Source organism: Chelmon rostratus, chromosome 18 (assembly GCF_017976325.1).
Source record: "Chelmon rostratus isolate fCheRos1 chromosome 18, fCheRos1.pri, whole genome shotgun sequence".
Taxonomy (NCBI): Eukaryota; Metazoa; Chordata; class Actinopteri; order Chaetodontiformes; family Chaetodontidae; genus Chelmon; species Chelmon rostratus.
In genome coordinates this window covers 19811641-19830457 of record NC_055675.1, presented here as the reverse complement: position 1 = coordinate 19830457, position 18817 = coordinate 19811641, and the positions used below count along the sequence as shown (strand labels likewise).

Here is an 18817-nt window from a genome sequence, read left to right as displayed (position 1 = left end):
TTCCTCACAGACACAAACCCTCTGATCCTTCAGAGTCGCTGCTGTGTCCCGATCCCGTCCCGCTCCGTCCCCCGTCCAGAACCGGATCCATTATCCCGGATATAACTGCTGGATTATGTGAGAGGGACGCTGCATGGGCACGAGGCGGGGGTGTTTTTTGGATATTGGACCCCGCGCGTGCGTCTGACCACGAGTTGGTGTTTGTTTACGAAATATTACAAAAAAAGGTTGAAGATTTGGGATTAAAAATGTCTGTTCTGCTTTTGCTGTGGCTCCTGGCAGAAAACCCTGACACGAGGATTCATTTAGGGGGCTGACTGGACATTTGGACAGCCTGAACCCCACCAGCAGCACGCGCGCTGCTCCGTTATTTTAAAATATTTCCGTCAGTATTTACCTGTCTGCTCACCTGTGAGGACACATGTCTCAGATCCACCATGCGTCTCTGGACCAGGAGCACCAGCAGCAGCCGGGCCAGTACAACCAGATCTGCACCCGCAGCAGCAGCGGCTCCTGCGCGGCCCCCGCCGAGGGACAGGAGCCGTCCTGCCCCGGCCACAGGAGCCGCAACCCCCGCAGGAAGTGGCAGGTGTTCCCGGGAAGGAACCGGTTCTACTGCGGCGGAAGGATCATGATGGCGAGACAGACCGGGGTCTTCTACCTGACCCTGGTCCTCATTCTGCTCACCAGCGGCCTCTTCTTCACCTTCGAGTGAGTGGACACACACACACACACTCTTCAGAATATTACTGAATTCTGATTATTGATGCATTAATGTGTTCATTACTTTAATGTTGCAGCTGATGGATGTGTGTAATGACTGTGCTGGATGGCTGCTTCATTTCTCCCCGGGGATCACAAGAATTTATTTGATCTTAATCTATAATAATAAATCCTAATATATAATAAATGTATTTGTTGATTATATTTTGTATAGACAATCTGAATCTATTGAGTAACTAGCAGCTAAAGTTATCAAATAAATTGAGTGGAGTAACAGGTAGAAAGAAGTGGGAATACTCAAATAAAGTGTAAGTAACGCAAATTAATGCTTTAGTGCAACACTTGAGTAAATGTCCAGCCATTTAAAGTTGTGTTATTATTCATTATCCACAGTTTTGTTTTTAAAACCAAACTTCTTTCATAGTGGCAAATCCTGGGAAAAGAGTTGTTTACTCCTGGGAAGTAAACATTTTAAATTCCTGAGAAAACCTTCCAACCTGGCGATTAAATCAAGATCCAAGAACAATATTTGTGTTTATTGTTTTGTGTAATCTGAATCCTCTTCAGGTCATTAAACCCTCTGAATTTCAGGAAATATAGAAATATAACAGCGTAAATGATCTCTGTGTCCTCGGTGGTGACTTCAGCTCAAACAGGAATGTGATTCCAGTGTTTTTCTACCAAACCTCAGGCTGTTTTCTGCAGATTTTTCCTCACTGTGCTTCAGTTCTGCGATTCGTCTCGGAAGATTCCTTAACAACAAACACATGACGCAGGACGTGTGCGGTGTGTTTTAACAAGAGCAGTCCTGATCAGGTAAAGGTTGTTAGTTTCAGATCTGCAGCCAAAAACAGCCACAGAAGCTTCGTCAGAGCTAAATTTACCCTCCAAGCATCACATCCCCGAGAATGCTGTTTCTCCTGATGATGAGTCGACCCTGAGCCTCAGACCAGGTCCCTGAAAACCACCACTGATCCACATCTGAAGCTGCAACAAAGGAACAGACACTCAGAACACACACTCGCCCTCAGGTTTAATGTGGAAGGATTAGACACTGCTGCTAAAACGATTAGTCGATGAACAGAAGATTAATCACCAATTATGATAAATGAGCAAGCATGTTGTGGCTAATTGTGCACTATCAAAATCTGAATCTGAATTAGAATCGGATTTATTGCCAAGTAGGTTTTTACATTCAAGTAGTTTGGCTTGATAATTTGGTTCATTGGGGTTTAAAATAAAAGAATCTGTAAAATAAATCTGTGGGGAATGTAGAATTGTTCACAGTATGAAAATTAACACAAAGTGCAATAGATAGATACTTTATTCATCTCCAAAGAGAAATTTGCAGTTCCAGCAGCTCAAAAGGTGGACACACAAGGGCAAGCAAAATAAGAACAAGAAGTACTTTCAAGTAAAGAACAACTTTCAAGCAATGAACAACTTACAAGTGACGAACAACTTTCAAGTAGAGATCAACTACACAAGACTCATCAGTGGTTAACAGGTGTGGATAACAGGAAACTAGCTGGCGCTGTGCTTTTGGATTTTACTGCAGCTTTAAATGTTTTTCTTCTTTACCTTCAGCTGATGTCTGGATGAAAAGTTGCTTGGGTGTTTTTCAATGGCTGCGTCATCCTGCGGTGTTCCACAGGGGAGCTGCTTGGGTCCACCTTTAATTTTCAGTTTTTAGAAATGATTTACCAAGTGTTGTTAACAAAGCTGATTTAGTTATGTCTGCTGATGACTCAACAGAGCATCTGCAGGTCGAGCTGCATATCATCACTAAACAGGTGAAAATGAACAAATGAGTGCTGAACATTGCCAAACACAAATGTATTGTATTGCATGCAAATGTTTCCATCTTCTGTTATGACTGATGTTGTTCAGTCACTTGTTCTGTCACACCTGGAGTGCTGCTTTAAAACGTCTAAAAAAACCTTCAAATTGTACAGAACAGAGGTGCCAGATTAGCTCTTCATCGTTATTTCTGGCTCTCCTGGCTCACTGTGGAGGCTAAATTGAAACCCAGTCCTCTGTCACTCATGCAGACTGTCACGTGGAATGGTACTCCACACATGTTTAGCAATGAGATAGCATATACTTGTCTTTGTCATGGGTGCATGTGAGTACTGGTCACTGGTTACACCAAGTCCATGAACAAATTGCATGACGAGAGCTGTTGTCAGACGACATCAGACAGATTAAAAACAGATCCTCGTTCGGAGAGTCAGGACAGCAGGAAGTGTTGAGTCTCACCTGGATCTTATTTTGCTGCTTTTGCCCTTTTTCTGTGTAAAGTCACTTCATTTGTTTTCTGATCTTGAATTGTGCTTTCTTGTTGACACTATATGACTGATTGTTGTCTATTTCAGTTGTTTTGTATAGACCTCAGATAGACCAGTGACCACTTTGTGGAAGCGATACAAAAGCAGTAACCCAAGAATCACACTAGAATTCAAAAGGACTCAAAAGGACACTGATGTGTCATGGGAAGGAAGTTTTGAGTTTTCTTGTGACTTATTTATCCCTGGCAAACAAAAAAATCATGGCTTCCTATGAACTCTACATACAGTAAACCTGATGTAAATCACCTGCCCAATTCTTACAAGACAAATAAATAAACTAAATAAACTAAATCAACAACTAGAAAAACTAAACAACTGGAACAGATCGCTAGCATAAAAATCATGCAAATATCTTCTAAAGAAATTAAATATGTTAAAACAACAAATAAAACAATAAACAAACATATTCAGTTTACTGTTATATCACAGTAAACTGAATACCTTTGTGTTTTTGACTGTTGCTCAGACAAATCAGGACATTTGTGGACGTCACTGAATGTTTTTTTCACTATTTTATCAAATTTTACAGAAACAATTCATTATGTAAGCAGGAAAAAAACAGCTTCACAAATAAAAACAAAATAATCGAACAGCTAAGTTGTCTGAAGGGTTTATTTTCTTCTATTCCTCCCACATTCTTCACTGCAACTTTTAAAACCCAGCAGCCCCGGTGTTTCCCGTTTCCATGGTAACCGTTTCCTGCAGCTTGTGTCACTACGGTAACAGCAGGAGATAGAAAAACCTAACACTGGATTCACCACATATGTAAGGTGTTAGAAATCTGCATAACACAACTGTCGACTGAAAACCACGTGGTGATTTGTATTTTCTCATTTATGAATAAAAGCAATTATTCTACCCCTCAGATTTAAGCTCATTTTAAAAGCTAATAATCTCCAAACTTATAACTGCCAGGAGATGCAGTGTTTTAATTTGAGAGTCTACAGCATGCAGTGTAACCACAATCACGCTAATTAAATTACAAAACGCTAAAAAATATAAATAAAAATGATTCACAAGAGGACCAAATCTGATTTAAAAGAAAAAGCACAAACAAAACCCTCAAACATCCCCTGCAGACATGTTTCAAGATGTATAAAAACAACAAACTTAATAGTTGTTTGTGTCTGATATGTTTTTTTCACAAAAAAAATTGAATAAATAGTTAGAAATGTTTAAAACAGCATCTCCTCCTTCCTCAAGTTTAGCTGCTGGACACAAGATGTCTCAGCGATCAGCGTGATGTTTGGAGTTCCTCAAGGCTCAATCCTAGAGCCTTGTTTATTTAACATTTAACATGTATTTCTTCCATTAAGACAAATTATGCAAAACAGTCAAATCAGCCATCATCAAACAAAGAAATTTATGTTGCTTTGTCATCAAGAAACTGCAGTCCCAAAAATTGTTTGAAACAAAACAAACTAAAATCAATAAAAAGCTGAGTCTGTTTTTTTGGTTCTTTGGTTTAAAGTTGATCTGGAACTGTTTTCATAGCAACAAGTCCTTCAGAAAAGCTGTTTATTGACAGTTAGCTGGATTATGACCAGGACATTTACAGTGAATATTTAAAGAACAGGGCCCTGGTTCCCTTCAGACAGGGTCCCAGAGTGTAAGACAGCAAAGACTCTGTTAGGTTTCTGGTAAAATCTTTGAATAGCAAGAAAACGTTTGAAGAAATGGCCTCGGAGGTGAACCCTGTCACTTTGGCCCCTGGTGTGTTTGTTGTTTCATCATGTCCTGAAAACACCAGAGAGGTCCTGCGATCAGCTGAGACCGTCACTTTGTTTATTTGTCTCTGTTCTTGTGTGTGCAGCTGTCCCTTCCTGGCGTCCAACCTGACCCCGGCCATCCCAGTGATCGGCGGCGTCCTCTTCGTCTTCGTGATGGGGATGCTGTTCAGGGCGAGCTTCACCGACCCCGGCGTTCTGCCCCGAGCCACGCCGGACGAGGCCGCTGACCTGGAGAGGCAAATTGGTAACCATGGAAACACATATAAACATATCAAACAGGCTACTCAGAATTGTTCTTCCTTCATAATTCTTTACTCAACAAATTCCGCCAGCATCAGAAAGTTGAAGGACAAAACACAACAAGCCTAAACTGACCAATCACAGTTCTTGTGGTCTCCATGTGATACCTCTGTAGCTGCTGTTGCTCTGACATGTAGTTACCTTCATGGCTACACTTCAGGTAGAGTCGGGCTTCTGGGTTTTGCGTTGTAGGCCTGTTCAGTACGCCATCCTGGACTGTTCAAACCGTCCAGACATCTCAGAAAAAGACGTTTTTTGGAGGACAACAGGGATGTAAGAAGTATTAACATATTTTACTTAAATAAAAGTACAAATAAAACAATGTAAAAGTACTCCACCCCGAGTAAAAATCTGGCATTCAAAATTCTAAAGTAAATTCTAAGTAAATGTACTTAGTAACTTTCCACCAATGGAGGAAGACTCACCACTCTGTCGTATTGATGTTACAAAGTAAAACTCGTGGACTTTTCTCAGCTTTATTTTTCTATCATTATTAAATATCATTTGCTTTTGCTTCCATCTGATTTTATCATCCAGACTCGTCATCCATCACTTTTAATCACTTCTCCTCACTGTTCGCTTCCACGTCTGTGGAGGCTTTGTTCTTATCAGATGTAAGAAAATCAGCTGCAGAATAATCTTCACTAATGATACTGAGTCATTACAGGAAGTCGCTCCACACCTCCTCCAGTCAGCGTGTGTGTGTGTGTTTAGATGTGTGTGTTCAGTCACATGTCATCTCTTCAGCTTCAGACCTCTGCTCCGTCAGAAATGCATGTAGACGAATCAGCCGTTTCCACAGAAACTGAACGTCACTGTCGAAGCCCTCTGATCTATTTTCAGAAACCTCTTATTATTTTTTTCTTGTTTGTTTATTTATTTATATATTTTCACTGTGGATACAGAATCTGTGGAGCGACGGAGCTGTCAATCACCACAGAGCCGGGGCTTGGAGAACGACCAAATATGGGAGAAGGAGCTGGATGTTAAACGCAGTCAGCTCAGTGTGTGAGATGTGGAGGAAGGATAGAAATAGAGGGCAGTTATTTTTTACTGTGTTTTGTTTGTTGATGATTTCCAGGAAATTATTCTGTGATGCACAGCTTGAAACAACATCCTGACTTCCTGTCTGACAAACAAAACTAAAGACAGACAAGAAGGTTTTCTTCACGTCACCCACCTCAACATTTAACAAATTAGACATTAAAGGTCCTGGACTAATTATTTTACATAGTAACAATAGATTAAACGACTATGTGTAATGTTAAAGTATGTCTCTTTGAAAATTTTAAGCCTCCTTTAGCTCCTAGTTTTGGTTTTGCACACTCTCAGTGTCACATGGAGATTGATTCATTGCAATGGAATCGCCTCAATCAGAGGGTTTCCTTGCAGGTGCAAAGTAATTCCACATTAATCTTTTGTATTGACGAGTTGGTCAGCAGCAAACTGAGCGGACATGTGAGGGAGAGCCAGAGATTCCATGTAGGAAGCTAAAGTCTGATCTAAACGACTAGTTTCTTCATGCTGTATGTGTTGTGTGGTTGGTGATGCAGCTCATGTTTCTTCCCAGGAGGCTTTGCAGCTGTAAATCCTGTCAGCTGAGAAACTCCGTGAAATTTACACACTGCGGTTTATCTCACTGAGCAGAAACGTACTCTGCAGGGCTGTTGAGGATTTTATGATCCTGATTGTTGAAAGTAATCTCACCTCAGGGAAGAGACTGAAACTCTACAGCCGCACACGTATCCTTGTGTTCTTTGCTACTTGTGGGTTAAATCCAAATAAAGTTTGTCCTGAAGGTGGCGCTGGAGGAAAGGTCAATTCAAATGAAAGGGTTTATTCTCTGTATGGTGGCCATTTTAGGACATCTCAGACACTTGAGGCTCAGCTTGGATCAACTTTCATCGGTGTAAATCTTAGATTTACCTTGAACTGAATGCTAATGTTAGCATATTAGCATGATATAAAAAGCCATGGTTACACATTCTTTTCATAGTCAATGAAATAATCTTAGCTATTCACAGGCTCAGCACATTCAGACACTTTCAGACTTTACTCAAGTTTCATCCGCTCTGCTTTGTGCTAATGTTAGCATAGCATTAGATTAGCATTTTGTGTTTATAAAAGGCTAGTTAGTATTTAGCATTTTGCATTATAACCTGGACAGTTAACATGCTGACTACAGATAGTATATGCTAGCATATAATATATGTATACGTATATGTATATATTTATTGTGCTAGTATGTCAAGATGCACACAGTTAGTATAGTAACATCCTTGCATTTAAGAGCCACAATGTCAGAGTCTCCATTAGGTTTAAATCCTGGATCAAAGAAAACCAACAAGCCCAGATCGGCTGCAGAGCTTCTACATAGCAAGCTGTCTGACCCAGAAGAAATCTATAAGTGATCACAAGAACCGTGAACTGGATTCTAAATGTGATGGGGAGCCAGTGAAGAGGAGCCAAGATGGGTATCATATGAGTGTTTTTGGAGGACCTGGTCTAAAGGTTGGCAGCAGCATTTTGGACCACTTGCACGCAATGAGATGTTGTCTTCTATATTGAGACGTATAGTTGAATATCATCTGCGTAGAAGTGATGGGAGATACCACTGGTGCAGCTGTGTCTTTTCCAGTAAATACTTAAACTGTGTTGTTTGTTTGTGTTGTGTGTTCCCAGACTCAGCAGGATGCTCCAGACCGCCACCTCGCACCAGAGAGGTTCTCATCAACGGACAGACGGTCAAACTGAAATACTGCTTCACCTGCAAGATCTTCAGACCTCCTCGAGCATCACACTGCAGCCTGTGTGACAACTGTGTTGGTCAGTCTGACAGTACCTGTTACATACTACATATATATATATATATATATATATATATATATATATATATATATATATATATATATATATATATACGTGTGTGTCTCTCAATCTACACACAGATTATTTATCTTAATGGTTTTGGCAGGTAAAAGAGTTTTCATACAAAACATAAGACCATATCAGAGATATAAGAGATAATGTATTGTTATAGTTTTAACAACTCAACACTATATGTTGTCACCGTTTTCTCTCCCTCAAGCAGCTGAAACCTTAGAAGAATGTGAAAAAGCACTTTAATGCATCAATAATATTAATAGTCTCATGGTGCAGTATGGTTTGGTATGACATGGGCTTTAAGTACAATTTTCTGCAAATACATCTTTGACTTAAGTTAATTAATGAATTCAGGATGTTTACGTGTAAGTAGTATTTTTATAATGTGGCATTGCTGCCTTATTTAAGTAAATGTTCTGAGTACTTCTTCCACTGCTGCTACACTTGCTTGCGGCAAAACAGCATGACTTCATCCCTTTGAGATGTTTTAGTATGTGATTTTGAATGCTGAAGTAAATATGAGTGTTTGTTCTGTTTCAGTCCATTTTAAATATTTTATTAGTTTTTTTTATCCCACTTTAATAATGAAATAAAGCTTGACTGTTTCCTCCCTCAGAGCGTTTCGACCATCACTGTCCCTGGGTGGGGAACTGCGTCGGACGGAGGAACTACCGCTTCTTCTACCTGTTCATACTCTCGCTCTCTTTCCTCACCATCTTCATCTTCGCTTTCGTCATCACACACGTCATCCTCAGTGAGTAACACCGCCCGACAGCACCTCCTCCACACTCTGTTTCGACTGTGATTCACTGATTGATTTCTGTACATGCACACTCTGTGTCCCGCTGCACTGCTGGAATGTAACAACCCACATTTACTCAAGTACTGCGCTTAAGTATAATTTTAGTTATTTATAATATTTCCTTTTCATACAACTTTATACTTCTACTCCACTACACATCTCAGAGTAAAATATTGTCCTTTTTACTTCACTACGTTTGTCTGACAGCTTTTGTTAGTCATTACTTAACAAATAGAGATTTTTTCACACAAACCATATGAAGAGTCTATAAAATTTCCCTCTATTTGTCAGAATTTGTCCAAACCAAACAATCATGGAGAATGGAGAAAATAATCCATCCATACTAAGAATAATCATTAGTTGCAGTCCCTGTATAGTTCTGCTTTTACATGAGTGATAATTATCTAATGATGTTAAACTCTGACTGAGTGTGTGTGTCAGAAATCATTAACAAATCATCACATTCTGTTTTATTGATGTTTTACACAGAGTCCCAACTTTTCTGGAATCACGGTTGATGTATAAAACAGTCACAAGGACCATTTTACTGCAGAAGAAGTACTTTTACTTTTAATAATTTAAGTACATTTTCTTGATTACACTTCTACATTTTCAGTGTAGCACTTTTACTTGTAACATAGTGTTTTTACAGTGTGGTATCAGTACTTTCACTGAAGTAAAGAATCTGAATACTTCCTCCTCCACTTGTTTGTCTGCAGTGCTTTTGTCACTGTGTATTATGTGATACTGTCAGATCTTTTCTGCTGGTTGAAGTTCATGTTGAACAGCTACACAATGACTCAGCACATTTTCAGCGTGCGACTGTGAATGTTTTCATGATCAGTTATTCTGCTGGTTGGTATTTCATGGACTGATTAATCAAATCCAATCATGAAATGTAAAAAAATGACAAAATCATTATTTATTCTAATGAGCAATCCACGAACTGAAGGAAATTAAATTTACAATCTTATTGTAAATTGAATTTACTTTTTTTTCCTGATAATGTTAACTTTGAATTAAAAGCTTTTATTCATACAGCACTGCTCAAGACAAATCTACAAAAACTAGTGTGCTAACCTTACCTTTAAAACCTTTAAAAAAAGTTTTGAGAAGTGATTTAAAAACATGTTACTGACTCTGCATATGCATAAATGGGATGGACAAAGTAATAGAAACAACAGCACTACAAACTACACCCTGTAAAATGACGGTCTCTAAAACAGTTTCAGCAGCCTGAACATCATAACCGTCATGAAGGAGGATTCATTGCCAGACTGTTGTGTTAGACTTATTTTTAGCTCGCTGTACCTAATAAACTGGACGCTGAGTGTATATATAAATTCAAGGTGTAAAGATTCATGCATCATACAACCAATAGACAAGCGATAGAGTTGCATCAATACGCAGCCACAGATCTGGCCCACACGGAAACCCGTCAAGAATTAATGCATTACATTATCTTTTAACAAGCTGAAGGTGACATGAAGATCTCTCCCACAGAGTGTGAGCTCATGTCTGTCTGACCTTCATCTCCCAGCAGCTCTAATAACTATCAACACAGATCGGAGTCATTTCACAAGTAAAGAAATTCAATAAAGTGATTTTGCTCCTAAAAGCAGCGTCACTCTGAGAGTCCTCGCCCAGTTAGGAGTCATTTTCTGCTCGGAAACCTCTGATGAATACGTGGAATAGCCCCCGCTTGGCTCTCTGTATTGAAGCCTTTGTGTGTTGCAGCTTTGCCGCAGCTCCTCATCTGTGTAATGGATGAGACATCGACCCTCCTCAGCCCCGCCCACCGCCCTGTGATTGACAGGCTGTCAGACGAGGCTGAGGCCGCAGTCTGTTCCTGTTTCCTGTCATTGATCGATCAGACGTCCTGCAGTTTATACTCACTCTGCTGGTTGAGACTGTTCACATAAAACCTGATTACTGTGAGGCGCCAGCTTCACTCTAAACACCAGTTTATATACAGTTTGTTCAGTAATCTGATATTTTCTACACGTTTTTACACCAGCGGTGCAAGATTGATGGTTTTCTTTATCCTATGTGGTCACGTTCCTTTAAGCTATGAGTGCTAAAGGATCCCTTTTTAAAAAAAATGGCGGTAGATTTGTGGTCAGATGTTCCACCATAGGGCACCCCATTCCCCACAAGTCCACTTTTCTCCGGTGAGAAGGAACAAGGACGGTGTTTCTTCCATCGTAAGACTCATTTGGCAAAACCAATTCATTTCACTGGAACCGCTGCCATCAGTGGATTCACTCACAGGCGCAAATTAAATCCACTGAAATGCTGACCTTGTTAGCTTATTAGCTGCGTGCTACCGTCCAGTTTTATTCAGCCGTAAAACACTTCCACCACCTCTGCAAAAACAAGAAAAAAATCATGTAATCTGTGTTTTTAATTAGATGAAAGTGATTTTCTATCATCCAACCTTTTCTATGGATGCATTATCTCCCTGTGCAGGTTGAGCCAATCCACAGCTGCCTGGAAGGAAGTTTAAAACCCATCATTGATTTTGTGTTTCTGGATCTAAAATCGCCAGCCTGGTTCTTCCCCGTCACGCGTCGTTGACCTAATTCTCTCCGTCGAGGCTGCTGATGTTGTTTTCCTGCCCTGCAGGTCTGAACAGTCAGGAAACCGGAGCCTCAGGCTGCTTCAGATTCAAACTAACAACCAGCAGACTGTCTGAGATAAACCCGTGTCTTCCTCTCAACACTACGCTGCTTGTTTTCTGTTTTTAGCAGCAGCGCTATAAAAAGATCCAGCCGAGCGTCGTGACTTTGATCCACAAGATATAAATTTAGAGATCTGTTGCTGTGTACCGACGAGTTCGGCTGATTCCTGGAAGCCTCGTTGCTGGTGGTGTTCACGCTTGTCATTGGGAGTTTTTGCACCTCCCATCTCAAACGCTGGTCCATGACAAGCTACTTAAAAGAAAATAATGACCAATTTACCAGTAAATTCAGTGTGGATGTTCATGGTCCTCCTGATTTAGTAGTGCCGCCAACAGGACAATAGGAGAAATTCTGGAGATCCGTGGACACTGTTGGAGGCAACAAAATCAGCTTTAAGACTCATTCAGACTGTAGAGGAGGTGGGAGTTAATTTCCTTATATTACCTTTTAAATTTTAATCCCATCCGGAGCTCGTATGTGGGTCATTTTTCATCCCACTCCAGTAATAATCACAGCCACAATGAGCCTTGTCCTTCTATTTTAATGTGGATCTGCTCGTTCTTCGACTGTTTTCTTATTTATTATCAGCTCAGTGAGACATTTAGCTTTCGTGTGAAAATGAAGGAAGTGAGAAATATTTTTGCTGATATGATAGAAAAGCTTTGTAGCACCAGTATTTAGGCCTGTCTGAGAACCACCAGAACCCCGTAAAAGCTCATCACATGTTCTATTGTAATGTTCATATTTGGAAAGACCCAATATTGAGTTTGTGGTTCGTAATATTTCTGGTCTTCTTTTCTCGTTTTTAGATATTAAATAACCTGAGCACACATTCTGTCCTCTGCAGGATCGAACCGGACGGGTTTCCTGAGCGCGCTCAAAGACAGCCCGGCCAGATATCCTTTCACTGCTTAAAGGCTGGATGGACTCATATGACTTCGAGCTTCGTTTAGACTTTTCATCAAGTAAATTCATCCTCATAAATAATCCACGCTTTCCACTCATGCTCATGTTTACAGAAGCATTAGTGCTGCGCTCCAGTCAAAGTCGGAGGTCGGAATTTTGCAGTTGAACGCTCCGACTTCTGACCAGGATCATGACGCCAAATGTAAACAAAAAAACATGGCCGACTGTGACAAACCAATGTTTGAAATGCAAGTTAACACACAATTAAACTCTCAGCAGTGCAGCCTGCCTGCACATATAATAAATCAGAGGAGGACAAATCAGGCATAAGGTAACAGACAACAACTGTACATTTTATTTTGCAGCATTTATATACTTGGAAAGGTATATAAATATTCCATTCACTAGCCTGATGCAAATACTTTAGACTACAAATGCATCCTACTCCTCTCCATAAATTTAAGGCTTAGAATATAAATACAGGCAAATATACTTTATGTTGCCTTTGAGTTGATGATCTGCCATTTATAATGTGCGCTTTCATGGTTGCTGCCATTGTTGTGCAGCGTCAGGCTCCCTCAGGAAGTCGGTTTTGCCGACTGTAAGTGGCGTTCTGTTGTGCCTTTTACAGCAGGAGGTTGGAGATATCCGAGTTGTCTGGAAGGCTGCATTAGTGTGTGGTTGCATGTGGTTATGCTGTTTGTCTTAGTGTCACCACAGCACAACACAACACACTCGTGTACCCTCACACATCCTGTTCACAAAAAAATCAAGAGGCACTAATTACCCCTCATACACTCCCCCGCTCTCGCTCTGTAGGTTGATATCGTGTGTGTGTGTTTCTGATAAATCAATGACTCTGACGCAGTCACCGACCACAGGTCAATATGCCCCATAATGCATTGCCAAGGTCAAACTGTGCCTCTGTCACACGCTCTGAGGGCCACATTTACATTCAGCTGCACCAGATTCTTTACTTTATTCTCTGCCTGCTGTTTTCTATTCGTTTCTGCTTCAGCTACCAGAATAAACTGTGGTCCTTTTTCTGGTCATTAGTGACAATCGCAGCTCACTCGTCTCAGTGTTCCTGGGTCCTCACATGGATCCAGACACCAGGTACAAAGTATGAGACTCACTTTAAAGGGAAAAGGGCAAATAAGGGATGGGAACAAAGAAAGAAAAAAAAAGTAAAAATAGATCAAGTCTCTAGAGTCTCTGGTGAAAATCATCATCATCATCAAGAACTGATGACGTGTCTCCAAAACCTCATCTCATCAGTTAGAGGACATCAATTCAGCAGTGATTCAGGTTTTCCTGTGAGTGACATAATGCACAAATTCAAGAATAATGAATATTTCTTCTGAAGTCTTTGAATAAATGTAACGTCTGAACAAAAGTTTGTCCTTGACTCTGTTCTGCACCGTCCTGGAGGTGGTGGTGTGTTTCTTCTCCGTCTGGTCGATTGTTGGTCTGTCAGGGTTCCACACCTACCTGATCAGCTCCAACCAGACCACCAACGAGGATGTGAGTATACCAAGCTCAAACTGTGGTCCCAGGCCCATCAGGATGTCCCATAGAGGGCTCCAGGAGGACTGTTATAGCACTCAGTGGAAAAAGAATGTGTAACCTTGATCTGGCCTTTACATTTAATGGTTCTGATGAACTAAACCAACACGCTCTCTGTTTCTGTTGTGGTCTGGTCCTGGTTCAGATTAAAGGATCCTGGTCCACCAAGCGAGGGAAGGATAACTACAACCCCTACAGCTACGGTAACATGCTGACGAATTGCTGTGCTGCTCTGTGCGGACCTCTGCCCCCCAGGTCAGTAAGATCCTCTGCAGCACTAAACTCAGGATTCAGTTCAGGACAGAACTCGTACCTAATCTCATGACTAAACTGAGAACTGAGCTCATTACTAAACTGAGGACTAATTTCTGGACTGAACTCAGGCCTAAACTCATGACTAAATTTAGCACTAAGCTCAGGACTATACTCAGGACTAAACATAACACTAATCTCAGGACTAAATTTAGGATTATGCTCAGGTCTGATTTGAACAGTTGTGTCTCTACAAAGCCAACAATGAGCACAACACCAGACCTGTTTAAATCACAGAACTAATGTGAGATGTAGACGGTGATTCAGAGGTACCAGGTTAGGAACAGGACTAGCGTTACCATGACAACTGACAAAAGTTACTGGACTCTGCTAGACTTGTTCGCGTCCACATACTACTATTTCTGTTATTCTCTCGTGACATTGGCACCGGCAAACACGTTTTCTTGGCATTTCACAACAAATTCATCTTCTCTTGTTCCTGCTGTCAACTGTCTGCTTTCCTGTCTCCTTTAACATGTTAACTGGATATGAAACATGTTGGAAAACAGCTGAATCTGCATTATATTGCTTCCATCGCCGCTCTTTTCTCACTTCTCATGCTTGCCATCATATCTACTTGGTTTTTTTCTTCCTCCTCCTCCTCCTCCCCTCTCAGCAGACTGTGTGTTTCTGTGTTTAATGAGGACAGTTTTCAGTTGAGACCTTCCTGGAAGTAATTACACTCTTTTCCCTCCTCCTCTCCTTCTCCGAGAACAGTTTCTCTTCTCTCAGCTGGCTCCTCTCCTCCCCTGGTATCGCCGGTCTCCCTCGCTGCCGACAAACCGAAAAATTAATCAAAAAAACAATCAAAGTCAGAGTACGGATCGCTGCAGTTTCTACAATTCATCTTCCGCAGAGAAGAATCATATCTGCCTCCTGCTCTCTGCTTTCATCAGCTCTTATGTTTCCATCCAAACAACCTCTCTGCCATTTATCATCATTACAGGAGGAAATATATGATCCATCTGTAGACCTGGGTGGTGATTCTGAGACTCTTTGCCAACACAGTGCATTGAATCCTCAAAGCAGCTGATTCATGCTGTTTCCCTCGGCTGCTCTCGGATTTAATGGGAGCAACGTTAAGCAAAAATTGAATGAGGTTTGGTTCTGAAAGCAGCAGAGGGTTTGACGAGTAGTTCCATTGTGATATACACTTAATGAACACTGTATGCCAAAAGTTTGTGGACAGCTGAATATGCGAGTGACACCATGTTCATTAATGTGTTGCTTTAATAGCCTCCAGTCTTCTGGTCTGTCCACTTACTTATGGCCATAATTTGTATATATTTACATCAAATAATAATATAGTGATATTTACTTTAAATATTTTGTCCCCTCCACATGCTCTTCGTGTCTAAACATACTTGTGTCCCTCATCTGCTTCCTGCCAGCTGTGCTCAGGCCTGGCAAACAGAGAAAAAAGCTTCTTTGATTATCGATTATGGATTGATTGATTGATGGGGGCTGGCAGGTTGGCGGGAGCTCTCTGACGTGACCGAGCAGCCTGACACCGATAAAACAAAACAAATCAGTGATTAATGATGATGGAGGACGGAGAGTCAGCTGCCTGGGGGGAAGATATGAGAGGGCTGGATTTTCAAAATAAGAGCACATGTCAGCAGAGGAGGAAGATGTGGTCGATGAGAGAGGAAGGTGGAGGAGATGTTTGTTTTTCAGGCCTGAACATATGGATACTGATTCATTACACAGTCTGCTTGTTAGACTGTCACCAGCTGGTGTGTGTGTGTGTGTGTTTGTGTGTGTTGTGTGTGTGTGTGTGTGTGTGTGTGTGTGTGTGTGTGTGTGTGTGTGTGTGTGTGTGTGTGTCAGTGTTGACAGCTTATTAACATGTTGGTTCCACCTGCTGACACCCTGAGTGCACAGGACGACAGGTGGTGAGATCCATCTGTGGGCGCGCGCACACACACACACACACACACACACACACACACAAACACACACACATAAAAAGGCTTTTTTTAGGTCAGGTGGCAAAGGAGTTGTGAAGTGTGAGAAATAATTTGAGATGATCCGGATGTCACATTAAAACCCTCTCAGTCCCAGCAGAACACCAGTGAAAGTGACAAACCGATCAGTGACCGCCGTCAGTCAGTTTGGTTGTGTCCCAGGATGCTTTGAAGAACTATTCATGTTCTCTGGGTTGACCTTTGACCCTGTGGAGGCAGTGACATGTTTGATTTGAGTAAAAGTGACTTAAGTAAGTCTTTGTTGTGTTAAATATAACTCATGAGGCTGCTGTGAGCTCATAGCTTCTGTCGGCTTCACTAAAAACCTCCCAGACGTCTCTGATAAGATGCATCTGTCTTCTTTTATAATGGGGCAGCCTGTCTGACAGCTTCCCGGCTCTAATGAAAGGCATTTCTGTTGGTCATTAAGGTTCATACATCATGAATGCAACAATTCACATCAATTCTTTATTCATTTTCAACTAGTCCTGATTATTCTGAAGCAGAAAATGTCAAACTCTTCCGTGCTTGTATGTTTTGGGATTACGTGTTGTTTTATATCAGAACATCATGCCAACAAAGCTTGAATTGGAAATGAATGTAATTACTGAGATACATTTTTTTTTTCTAAAAAGTGTCATCTCCGTCTGTCTGTGTCCCAGTTTGATTGACAGGAGAGGTCTGATCCAGTCTGACTCACCGCAGACCGTCTCCCAGTCCAACGGGACTAGCGGCGGCAGCTACGCCCCCACTCAGCTCCGCAGTCACATGGTAGGTGCAGGATGACATCACTGCCGATCAATACTGACACTTTATGTCTTATATAAATTATCAAGACATGGAGGAAAAAATCTGCTTGACTGAAGAGAAGCTGAAATCGAATCATGTCGACACAGATCAACATGAATGCAGCATCTTTTGTGCACTTTCCATCCTGCCTGCAGACTTCTGTGCACATTTGATCTCTGTCTGTTTTCTCTTGTTTATGTTTTGGATAATTTAGACAAAATTGTCCATACAAATTTATGATGTTTGAGTGTCCACAAACTTTTGGCCACAAAGTACAGTTATTACAGACATATGAGCCAATCGCAGACTTTTCTTTCGAGGCTTATGGGACATAAGTGTGTTAAAGGATGCTAAAAAATTGAAATATTTCAATAAACTACCATCCTTGTCTAAACATGCACGTAAAGCCATCAGAAATATAAAAAGAGAAAGAAAGAGTTGAGGGGTGAGAGGTAATCACAGCTTCCCCTGACCACCTCGTCTCTGTCTCCATAGAGACTGATAAAAACAACACAGGCCAGCTGACCCGAAGATCGAGGCAAATTCATTCACTATTTAAAAAGCACATGTGCACATGATTGAATGATGTTATGTTCTCCTGAATATATTCACATAAAGACTCATTCACTCCAGCGTTTAAAACTGCAAACTTTCACACTGTGGAAACTTGTAGTCCTGTTAGCAACAGAGCTAGCAAGCTCACGGAGTGAGCTAAATGATGAATAATTATGATGAGTAATTGTCAGGGGGATTAAACGTTCCTGTGCAGAGAAGCTCAGAGAGACATGTGGCTGATTAGCATTAGCATGTTCCCAGCTGGCTAGCGTGTTAGCCATTAGCTCTCCAGCTGCATCAGTTCACCAACCAGCTGATGTTTGATAACACACAGATTGTTTGTGACACTTTCAGGTCCTGTGACGAGCAGATCGCTGATTTTTACTTTTCTTTAAATGCTCCTCCTCAGTGCGATCAGGATCAGTGCATCCAGAGCACCAAGTTTGTCCTCCAGGCTGCAGCCACCCCTCTGCTCCACAGTGACCCCGTGGTCCTGGCCCCTCTGCCGGGGAAGACCACCACACTGGGGGGCCCCTGCGCCTACCTGGCCCCATCCCAGCCCTCCCTTCCGTCCTGTGGAGGAGACGTCCTGACCCTGAGGGACGCCGCCGCCGACTCCCACTGCGCCCACCACCTCCACCATCATCACCATCACCACCACCACTTCGTCAGCCCGGAGGAGACGCCCTGCACCACGCCACAGGGCGCCCTGCCCTGCCCCGCCCACCTGCACCTCCACCCACACCTGCCTGTGCCCAGTCCCACCTCCCTGTACGACCCCGCCAGTCAGGACGCTCTTCATGAGGACTCTGTCAGAGGGCTGGTTAAACTCAGCTCCGTCTGAACCAAACGACCACATTTCTTTCATTTAACGTCCGTTCGACTCATGTGACTTCAGACCTGAGCTCGTCACGCCCGCGTTGATGTTTCCAGCCACCTGATTTTAGGAGAATTTTCAGTTTGCACCTAACAAAGTAATGGAAACACCAGAAATGTGCAAAAAGGTCTAAATCTGTGTAAAAAGTGTTCCCTGAAGTATAAAGTGTAAAACAAATGGAAGCAGACTTAGTGAATAAATCATGAAGTACATGAAGCTGAGGACTTGAATGTCACTCAAGCTTCCACGAAAGAGACGAAAACATCAGATCTGCATTTTCTTTTGACAGTTGGAAATTTGTGCCATGTGACAAACATTAAGTCTGGTGGTTTTTAGAAACCCTCTGGAGTCCAGCTGTATTATGGTTAAATTTTACTG

At 41.7% G+C, this 18817-nt stretch overlaps 1 protein-coding gene across 1 annotated transcript; it reads left to right on the top strand.

The window, feature by feature from the left end:
- Positions 1–421: 421 nt before the first annotated feature.
- LOC121622442 (palmitoyltransferase ZDHHC14-like) lies at positions 422–18406 on the top strand. The gene is made up of 9 exons (XM_041959399.1): positions 422–711; positions 4885–5045; positions 7784–7927; positions 8601–8738; positions 12315–12363; positions 13795–13897; positions 14085–14194; positions 16881–16989; positions 17972–18406. Exons 1-9 carry the CDS (start codon positions 422–424, stop codon positions 18404–18406), a joined length of 1539 nt encoding a protein of 512 aa, XP_041815333.1.
- Positions 18407–18817: the final 411 nt, after the last annotated feature.

Bases quoted from the DNA above. Each gene is read 5' to 3' on its own strand.
- LOC121622442 (XM_041959399.1), top strand. From the start codon at position 422: ATGTCTCAGATCCACCATGCGTCTCTGGACCAGGAGCACCAGCAGCAG. The intron at 5,046-7,783 runs GTAACCATGGAA...GTGTGTTCCCAG, and splicing joins TGACCTGGAGAGGCAAATTG to ACTCAGCAGGATGCTCCAGA. The intron at 16,990-17,971 runs GTAGGTGCAGGA...GCTCCTCCTCAG, and splicing joins CTCAGCTCCGCAGTCACATG to TGCGATCAGGATCAGTGCAT.